Source organism: Nansenia antarctica (assembly GCF_963989245.1).
Source record: "Nansenia antarctica genome assembly, chromosome: 16".
NCBI lineage: Eukaryota > Metazoa > Chordata > Actinopteri > Argentiniformes > Microstomatidae > Nansenia > Nansenia antarctica.
In genome coordinates, this window is record NC_137686.1 from 27,200,802 (window position 1) to 27,211,700 (window position 10,899).

Here is a 10,899-nt window from a genome sequence, read left to right on the forward strand (position 1 = left end):
TCTGATGAACTCAGTGCCTTTCTCAAGGTGTGAGGAGGAGAGGAGGGAGGTAGAGAGCAGAGGGGATGTAACCTGCACGGATTCAGACAGGCTCACTCACGTGACTCCCAATGCCCTAGTTTCTAGTCTCTCAGACTCGCAGATGAATTAATGAATACCCTAAGTATCTCTGACTCCACCCGTTGCTTGGCTCTCTCTCTCTCTCTCTCTCCTCCAACCCCTTTGTCACCTATTTATCTCTCCCCCCTCCTTCCCTCCCTCCTTCCCTCCCTCCTTCCCTCCCTCCCTCCCTTGCCCTCTTCATGTATCCATCTCTCATCTCTGTCCTCTTCTTCTTCTCCTGTTCCTCTCCTCTCCAGGTGTGTGGTGTGGCACTGACCCAGCCTGTGATAGGCTAGGAGTCAGCTGACCACCTAGAGAAGCCCGTCATGATTGGCCCTCGTTCGCGGTGCCACCGCCCCGGCCCCGGCGGCCCAGTGCCGCCGTGGACGTGGTGGTGGACGCGGGCGACGACGGCCGCTCTCCTGGTTACCATGACGACCCTGCTGTTGCCGGGCGGCTGCCAGGCCTGCCCGCCCCGGTGCGACTGCTCGGCCCAGGTCCGGTCGGTGGCGTGCCAGCGGCGCCGTCTGACCGCCGTCCCCGAGGGGATCCCCACGGAGACGAGGCTCCTGGACCTCAGCCGCAACCGCCTGCGCTGGGTGGAGACCGACGACCTGGCGCCGTACCCCAGGCTGGAGGAGGTGGACCTCAGCGAGAACCTCATCGCCACGCTGGAGCCCAACGCCTTCGCCAACCTCCAGAGCCTGCAGGTGTTGAGGCTGAGGGGGAACCAGCTGAAGCTGGTGCCCGTGGGCGCCTTCGCCAAGCTGGGTAACCTCACCACGCTGGACCTGAGCGAGAACAAGATGGTGATCCTGCTGGACTACACCTTCCAGGACCTGAGGAGTCTGAGGCAGCTGGAGGTGGGAGACAACGACCTGGTCTACATATCTCACAAGGTAAGGAGGGGGGGTTTGTTGTTATCGAAATCGTATCGCTACTACTGTGGGGTAGTGGTGGTCTAGTAGTGGATAGTGAGTTGGACTGGTGATCGGAAGGTTGTGAGATCAAATCCCGCCTGAAACACCACCACTAGTGTGCCCTTTGGTGAGGCACTTAGCCCTCAGTTACTCCAGGGGGAATGTCCCAGTAATTGTAAGTCGCTTTGGATTAAAAGCGTCCATTAAATGGCAAATTCAAATTCTGAAATGGGTCCATCGAGTTCTCTCTTGAAAAAATCTTAATGAGACTAATCTGGATAGTCAAGTCAAGATGCAAAGGAAACATTCCGATTGATCCACTGTCAATTGTAAAGCCGTTTTTTGAGTGTTCAGTGCTCACAAAGTTCTGTATTCTCTTCGCTAGGCGTTCGCCGGCCTGGTGGGCCTGGAGGACCTGACGATCGAGCGCTGCAACCTGACGTCCATCTCGGGCCAGACGCTGTCCTACCTCCGCGGCCTGGTCACCCTGCGCCTCCGCCACCTCAGCATCGCCGCCCTGGAGGACCAGAACTTCCGCAAGCTCTCCAACCTCCGCGGGCTGGAGATCGACCACTGGCCCGCCCTGGAGTACATCTCCCCGCTCTCCTTCCAGGGCCTGGACCTCACCTGGCTGTCCATCACCAACACCAACATCACCTCCGTCCCGTCCTCCTCCTTCCGCAACCTGGCCCACCTCACCCACCTCAACCTGTCGCACAACCCCATCGCCACCCTGGAGCCCTGGGCCTTCCGGGACCTCCTGAGGCTCAAGGAGCTGATCATGGTGAGCACAGGCTTGGCCACGGTGGAGCCCCACGCCATGGGGGGGCTGCGGCAGATCCGGGTGCTCAACTTCTCCTCCAACGACCTGCAGAGCCTGGAGGAGGGCTCCTTCCACTCGGTGAACAGCCTGGAGACGCTACGCGTGGACGGGAACCCTCTGCTGTGTGACTGCCGTCTGTTGTGGATCCTGCAGAGACGCAGGACCCTCAACTTCGACGGCAGGGTGCCGGTGTGTGCCGGGCCGGTGGAGGTACAGGGGCACAGCCTCAACACCTTCACCGACTCTGCACTCTTCGACCACTTCACCTGCCAGAAACCCAAGATACGCAACCGCAAACTGCAACAGGTAAATAATAACCGGTCCCGCCACCCCCTCACGATAACAACATCAACATCAACCATGGCTTATACCTTCAGTCATAATAAGAAAGGAAGAGAAAATGTAAGCCAGGTGCTGGCAACGGAACAAAATCCAATTAAAAGAAGTAGAAGCCACACACTCAAGTTCTAGATGCAACAACATGTGGTTTAATAGGACAACGTTGTCCCATTAAACCACATTTTGCTGCATCTGGAACTTGAGTGTGTGGCTTCTACTTCTTTTAATTATACCTTCAGTCATAACATTGATAACACCCAATGTAGGTTAAATATCGTTACATTGTAAGGAACCTGCGGTCCTCAGACATGGGCCTGCTGTCCACCCCCCCGCACCAACCTACGGACCTTTGGGGACAGAGCCTTCAGCGTGGCTGCACCTACCCTCTGGAACTCTCTCCCCATAGTGATCCGCAATGCCCCCCTACCCGTGACTCCTTCAAGTCAGCCCTCAAAACCCATCTGTTCACCAAGGCCTTGGCCCCTAGTCACTGTTTCTGTTCTGTTTGTTTTCAGTTTTGTCTGTCTGACCATTTCCTTTGGAATTGTAAAGCGTCCTTGGGTTTTATGAAAGGCGCTATATAAATCCAAGTTATTATTAGCATTATTATTATTACATATTGATATACTTACGACGCATTCCGTTAACTCCTCCCCCTTCCCTCCTCTAAGGTGACGGCTCGGGAGGGCCAGCCCGTGAGCTTCCTGTGTCGGGCGGAAGGCGAGCCCGTCCCCGCCATCATCTGGATCTCCCCGCAGCGGCGGCGGATCACCGCCAAGACCAACGGACGCATCACCGTTCTCCCGGGCGGCACCCTGGAGATCCGCTACGCCCAGGTGACCGACAGCGGCACGTACATCTGCATCGCCAGCAACGCAGGGGGCAACGACACCTACTTCGCCATGCTCACCGTGCGAAGCCACCCGCTGGACAACGCCGCGGCCTCGGCGTACTTCGCCAACCGCTCGCTGTACTACGGCGGCGAGTTCCTGAACGACACCAACCTGAACAGCACGCGCGTCTTCCTCAAGTTCACCCTGGACCTGACCACCATCCTGGTCTCCACGGCGATGGGGTGCATCACCTTCCTGGGCGTGGTGCTCTTCTGTTTCCTGCTGCTGTTCGTGTGGAGCCGTGGACGGGGCCAACGCAAGAACAACTTCACAGTGGAGTACTCCTTCAGGAAGGCCCCCGAGGGCGGGGGGGCCGGCGGGGGGACGGCGGGCGGAGGGGCCCGGAAGTTCAACATGAAGATGATATGAAACAACGCAGCCAGGGTTCCCTTGGGGGAGGCATGAGGCACGTCCGGAAAACGTGTTTGATAAAACGAACGCACACAGCAAGCTGAATCGCAAACAAAAAGGAAAAAATTATTAATTATTCTAAAACTACGAATGTTATATGTAACATACTTGAACGGTCACGGCGGTTGGTTGGTTGGTCGTCTCCATGGCTACGATTCAGATTGGGGTTGACAAGTCAAATGGAGACAGCCATGACCGCCATTTTGGTTTGATGAGATTATTGAAAACAAAACAAAAGTAAACGAATGCCCTTGATCTCACTGCCTCTCACTGGTTTTACTCAGCTCCTGATACAAATGTGTAATTAAGGTAACAATGAGGAACTTTACAGCGATCTTTCTAAAGAACAATTGAGTCATTTAGCTTGATAAGATCAAGATCTTTTTAAAGAAATAACATTGCCATTTTATCTCGATTAAGAATAATACAAGTTACGAATTAATAGAAGATAAGAATAAACACAATTGCTGTGCTGTGGAATGTTGGTAGTTATGTCTCTCTCACAGGAAGTGACATCAGAGGAAGTGACAAAGACTTCCTAGTCAAGTCCTGCTCACATAGAGGCATAGAGAGACATGGCTAACGACCAATCGCAGCATTTGTAGCTTTGCTTTTCCTAAAACGCTTTGCTAAGAGTCATTGCAATAGCATGTCAAAATTGCAATTTAGAGTAAGTAAGTATATATAGTAATAAGACTAAATGTGTTGAATAAACACAAGCCATTTTTTGGAAGCCATTTTGGATATGATTTCTACAGTATCGCCACATTTCTATCAAGTCAACATCCCCACAGCTGAGCAGAAGGAAGGGTATGTCGAGACAAGGACTCATGACCAAGATTTGAACAAGTGAAATTGATGCATGGAATCTGTTTCGAGGATCTGAACAAAACAAAACAAAAAAAGCCATAAACGTCAGACTTTTAAAAAGTACAGAAATTCGGCCTACTTATTTGAAACTATCAACTATCAAAACCCCACCAAAAATGAAACATTAAAGTGAGGCAACTCCTCAAGACATTTTCGGTTTTACGTTTAGCCTAAAACAAAAAACAGAATAATTGACCTACATTAAATCCAGACGTGACCGTTTTGCGACGCGGTTCGCTGTGTGAGTTTGGGGCGAACACACTTGACCGAGCGTTGCCATGGCAGCCCGTTTGTCCCCGGGGTTTGGTAAGGAAGCCAAGCACCAACTGGACACGGGCGTCATGGTAACCATAACAACCAACCAGCACAGCGAAGGGCAGGGCAGGGCGGGGGGGTTGGGGTGGGGTGGGGTGGTGGGGGGTAGGAGGGGAATAAGGAGGAGGAGGAGGAGGGGAAGGAGGGAGGGAGTGGGGGGTTATCCAAATATAACTCCTCTCCTCTCTCTCTCTCTAACCCTCTGTTACCCTTGGTGGAGAAGGGAGAAGGGTGGTGGTGGTGGGGGAGGGAGGGAGGGTGTATCTGCCTCCTCTCTCCAGCGCCCCCCCCCCCCCCCCCCCCACACACACACACACAGACACCCTACGCTCCCCCCTACTGCCCTAGGCTGTGCTGGCAGACAGCTGACCTCCATTGGACCGCCAGGGGGGAGTGGCCTGGAGAGTCACGCCCTCAGAGACACTTACTGGACGGGGTACGTATGTAGCGGACAGGGCAGGAGGACACACACACACACACACACACACACACATAGTCAGTCACACACGAATACACACACACACATAGTCAGTCACACACGAATACACACATACAGACACACACACACACGCTGGCACGAACACTCACTCACACATACACTCACACACTCACACACACACATAGTCACTCACACATGAACACTCACTCACACACACACACACACAGTCATTCACACATGCCAGCATGCACTCACACTCACTCACACATACACACTCACACACACACTCTCTCTTCTGGAGAACACACACTCTCATACAGACACACACACACACACACACACACACACACATATCCACAGCCTCAAAATAAAGATTAATTTCACCCATGCTCATGACCTTGACCTTTTCTCAGGATGAAAACACACACACACACACACACATCCTAGCAATACTGTAGATACAAAAAGCCGAGATTCTACCATTCTCTATGAAGCAAGTAATGTACAGTTTTTGATTGATAGAATTAGCATTCTACAAAGCCATAGCCATAGATGATTAATGCTGGTAGAACGAACACACACACACACACACACACACACACACACACACACACACCAGTCTGATGATTATAGTTGATCATTTGCTTTTTGTGCTCATTAGCCCACATCTGCAGGTTGGCACATACTGTAGTGGCACATCACACACACACACGCACACACACACACACACATTCATACTAATAAGACACCAAAAGCAGCCAGCATGTCCATTTAACCAGATCACTACATACACAATACATCCAATCATTAGTGCTCCAGTCGTACAAACACAGTCAACACCAACACACATAACACACAAGTCAACACCAACACACATAACACACAAGTCAACCCCAACACCCATAAACACAGTGACAGTTAACACCGGCGATACCAACCAACCGCTACTCTTCTACTCTCGACTCTTGTATCTGTCTCTGAGGGGTCAAGTCGGTCAAGTGTGCGAATGTCTCTGCCCCCCTAGCCCAGTGCGTCCCCCCGCCTATCCCCCACAACCCCCCCCACCACCCTCACTGGGTCCTCCTTTGGGAGGGGTCCCTGGCTGGAGACCGAAGATCACAACTGTAAATGAAGTCGTGTTAACCCTACCCACGCCATTGTGCATCGTGCTGTGGAGAGTATACTGTGGTCATTTAGGAAGTATTTCTGTTGGTGTTCAGTTATTATATTATATACCTCCTCCTCCCTCCTCCTCCCCTTTTTCGTTTGTTTTGTCTTCAGTTGGTGTTTTATCTCTCTGTTGTTGACCGTTAAACGTTAAACGTTAACTGTTAACCGTTGACCATTTCAACCGTTTCCGAAAGTCTGTCATCATCAGCATCATCCGTTGTGGGACGAGTTGTCCTGTTCTCAACACTTGAACGGTGGTTGCTGTCTGTTGAAAACAGTGTGCGTGCGTGTGCGTGTCGTGTGTGCGTGTGCGTGTCGTGTGTATGTGTGTGTGCGTGCCTGTGTTTGCGCGATTGTGTGCGAGCCAAGACGCGAGACGCGAGAGCCACTGAACCAGAGATATAAAAAAACGATATGCTCGGTCTCTCTGTTTCATCGTTTTTCTCTCAGTCAGATTCAATATTCAGTGAGGAAAAAGCTCTGAAATCCTCTCTCCGGTTTCTTCTGGGTAATGAAGAAAGCGAGCCAGACTGTGTGATGATGAATAGCTGTAGAGTGGTTAATGCTTAATGAGCCTGAATGAGAATAGATGAGCAGCGAATTGGCCTGGTTTTTTTTCACACTTTCTGCGTCTTGTCTGTACAGACAGATTCGAGCCCTCCATCTTGGCTGTCAGCGCTCTGGTGTTGGGAACAGTCGGTCACCGCACCTCAACGGATGCCCCCTCTATCCCGTGTCTATCCTGACCTGTCCCCATACCCCCCCCTTCCCCATACCCGCCCCCCCCTCCATCCCAAAGTATTTCTCGATGGAAAATAGGTTTTAGAACAACACATTTGGGAATTTCTGTAGTGGTTATATAATTGATGGTGTGATCGTGTGAACGTCAATCACAGATGATGTAGGGATAGATAGATGAAGCAGGTATGTAGTTGTGTTATTCTTCTTCTTCTCCTCCCTCGCTCCCTCCCTTTTTTCGCCCCCCCCCTCTCTCTCCTCATTGTCACTTCCTGGTTCTTATCTTATTGTCCCCTGTTCACAGTAGCTAGGCTGAGTACGGTGGTGTGGTAGTAGACACGTTGTCCTGTGTGGTCGCTGGTTCAATGTCGTTGTCGTGGTTTCCGTCTGTTGCTCCTCGTGATGTTATTATCAACCGTGGAGCAGTGACTGACTGGTGACTGGTGCAACTGGAATAAACGGTAAGGGGTGACCCGGTTTCCCTCACAACATTGGTTCCCCCCCGCCCCACATCCCCCAATTTCGATTTCCTCCCCCTTTTTCTGGGGGAAAAAACGTCCAACGTCCAACGTACCTACACTGCATTCTGGGAGTTGTTTATATGTGTATGAACTATGAAAATGAAAAACCCTCTTGGACTGGTGTGTGTTAACTGCATTGTGTAAAGAAAGGGGATTCTGTACAGGGCATCAAAATAGCTGTTCAGGATTGATATGAGACACACTAACTAACACATTTTTCGGTTTTCAGCCCCCGGTTTGTTGGGGATGTTGGGGAGGGAGACAGCCTAGCTGGAGCTGTTATGCTGTCCAGGTTTTGAGATTAAGCACTAGCGTGAATATTCATCGGGCCCGACCTTCGAGGGGTCCTTGACTGGAAGGGAAACTCTGTTTTAGCAGCGTACTTCAAATAAGAGAGCCGTTTAAAGTTCACTCCTCTGCCAGCTCTTATCCTGTTTCCTCCAGCCTGCCTCCCCTGGTCTCCCAGGGTTACCGCTTACGAAAAACAAGCCCTTTGAGGAGGTACGTTCAACCTTCTAAGCAATAGTAATGCTAATTGACGACATCCACATCAAAACAGTAGACCGCCAGACACAAAGATATCCGACCACTTTGTTAGAGGTCTGGCGTTAGAACAAACAGCGCAAAGCACAATGTTCTAATCTAGAAGAAGAGGAAGCGTTGTCCTCAAAGTGTTGTGGGTGCCTACACCTACCATTTAACGCTAGAACAGCCGTGCCTTTTTTACCTACTATAAGAGCCGCCGCCTCGGGGGGTCAAACGACCATAGTCTTTACAATGGGAAGCTGCTACTTACACACAACGGCCACTAGTTGGCCGCCTTGTAAATTAGCCTGTGCCTCCTACACAGAAAAACTAGCAAAATAGCTTCATACTAGCTTATCCTGAGGTGATTTTGAAAATGTAAGGATACCGGGGTGGTAGATCGCACATATCTAGGAAAAGTCATGAAAGGAGGGTCCTGAAGTTTGATCGAGTGCAAAGATATAACGTTTCTTTTACTCCCAGGGTCAAAATGACCCCACACGCACGGCTGTTCTAGTGTTAAGGTATGACATTACGGCTTTGACTTTGAAACGAATGAGAGATCCGCGTAACGGAGTCAGAGTCTCGTCTCGTCTCTCACCCTCTCCAGGAAGTCTTGAGAAAGTAGGCTGAGTGCCTCCCCTTCCTCCCTCCCCTCCTCCCTCCCCTGCTCCCTCCCCACACACCGTGTCCTTGCCTACAGCGCCGAGTTAGAGGAGAGAGAGGGCCAGACACCCCAGTTTTACCACACAGCCTCTCTCTCTCTCCTACTAGGGTATACCTCCACTGGGGGAAGTCCTCTCCAAGCCTCGCCAACCACCAGAGAACTAGCGCCGAAAATAAAACAACAAAAAAGAGCGAACCCCCCAAGATAAAAATAAAAACAAGAAAGGAGGGGGGGATCATTAGCTAGTTACGTTGTTCGTTGTTTGAATAATTCAATATTTCCTAGGCGTATGTTTCCATGGGTGGTTTTTGTCGTCACGGTAACAGAGAAGAAGCGTCGGTTGGTGGGTGGGTTCTGGGCCTGCCCTTGATTGCAAGTGGCGTTCGTTTTTTCCCCTCTTCTCAGCAGCTCCCTGCTTTTGGAAAAACATCAAAGGGATATGAAGTGCTTTCCCCTATTTGGGCCAAGCAAAGTAGGATAGGAGAAGGGATGCATTACCCATAACCCACTCACTTGGCAGATGCTTTGCATTGCCCTTAGCTTCAATCAATCTTTCCACCACCACGCTTCCTCCCTCCTCCTCGAAATTAATCAAGATCAGACAACCACACTCTCCCTTCAGCTGCTCCATTCTGAATATCACTTAATTAACGGAGCTTGGGAGGACAAGACATGTGATATGTGATACTGGGGCGGGAGGAGGGGGGAGACAGGGGGAAGGGGAGCAGAGCTGGTTCGGTTGAACGTTAATGTTTTAGATAATTGTTTTTTTAATGGTCGGCGGCCGCCGGGGGGGGGGAAGAACAGCTGAAGAAGAGGGGCTTGCAGACACAATCTTGCCGTTGCCGGGGAAGTAGACTGGTTGCCGGGGGGGAAGTAGGCCTACAACTGCCACCTGTTACATATTTCTTGTTGTCAGACTTCTTGGCAAGAGGTGGTCGGTCGTCTGCTCGTGTGCAGGGAGGCTAGTGCTAGACACCCATACCCCCTCCGGACACTCCCATTATCGTCGTCTAACGTATCTTTCTAGGGTCCAGAGTCCAAAAGATATAAAGCACAGGATTCAAATGATTGGGGTTCTCAATCCCATCCCACATATGGGCGTCCCTCGTGAGGTTTTAACATTTTAACATTCCCATAACATGTCAAAGATCCAGTTGGCTGTCTGTTAGTCTTTCTAGGCCTAATGTGGTATCGAAACTCTTATATTTACATTGATAAAGACCGGAGAGATCTTGACTGTTGAGAGAACTGTTGCGGACAGTCGACCCCTCCGTTCGCTATGGCAATACTGACCCCTGCTGGTAGCTGTGTGTCATTGCAAGCATCTGTATCAGTATTATTATCCTTAGAATAATGCTAAATTATAGCAGAGCACTGGCCACCACATTCACAAAAGTATTGTATTTCTTATACGAGAGCATATTCTGCATTGGATTTCAGATCCCTTGTTAGCCATTTCTTATCATAGAAAAACAAAATGGACTGTTAGCTTCATAAGTCAGTATTCAATTTTTTAAATAGCCATAGAACATGAACTCGACTCAGTCTCGAGTGTTTGACTAGATGTCTATATGATGACGTTAGGTTAGACATCTCAGACGGATGTAAAGATGACGAGAAAAAAGTGTCCTTCTGAAATACAGACGCGGCATTTGATCTTCTTAGCTCAGAGAGTGTCTGTGAGTCACGTCGGGAAAAAACGACCCATCACTTTCAAAGACTTTCAAATCGTTTCACAGTGATAATTATTATAGCAACAATGAACAACTAACACATTCTGATACTAATATTTAAAAAGAAGAAAAAAAAATCTACTACTATATGTGACTGTCTGTGTACTGTATGGATGACTCCTTGTAAGAGATGGAGGACAGGAATGCTCGGTTCTCTCTCAAGCGAAACTGTTTGTTTTTGTTTTTATTTTATTTTATTTTATCTTCTCGTGTCCTTAGCAGGTTTGATCTATGCATGCCTTTTCTACACCGTATCTGGTCTTGCCAGAGAGAGAGAGAGAACCGTGGATGATGGATGAGGGAGGAACCATGGATGATGGCCATGGGACTGGGTGGAACCGACTGCCGTAACCACGTGACTCGAATAATCGGAACGCGACTACCCGAATAATCGCAACGGAGTTTAGACGAAACCACGCCCACTTCCGCA

General features: G+C 50.0%; 1 protein-coding gene across 1 annotated transcript; it reads left to right on the forward strand.

Moving 5' to 3' along the window:
- Nucleotides 1-428: 428 nt before the first annotated feature.
- On the forward strand, nt 429-3,446 carry LOC308172211 (leucine-rich repeat and immunoglobulin-like domain-containing nogo receptor-interacting protein 3; the record flags this gene model as incomplete). Its single annotated transcript, XM_080547120.1, has 3 exons — nt 429-1,001; nt 1,408-2,151; nt 2,856-3,446. The coding sequence occupies 3 exons, from the start codon at nt 429-431 to the stop codon at nt 3,444-3,446; spliced, it is 1,908 nt and encodes a 635-aa protein (XP_080403246.1).
- Nucleotides 3,447-10,899: the final 7,453 nt, after the last annotated feature.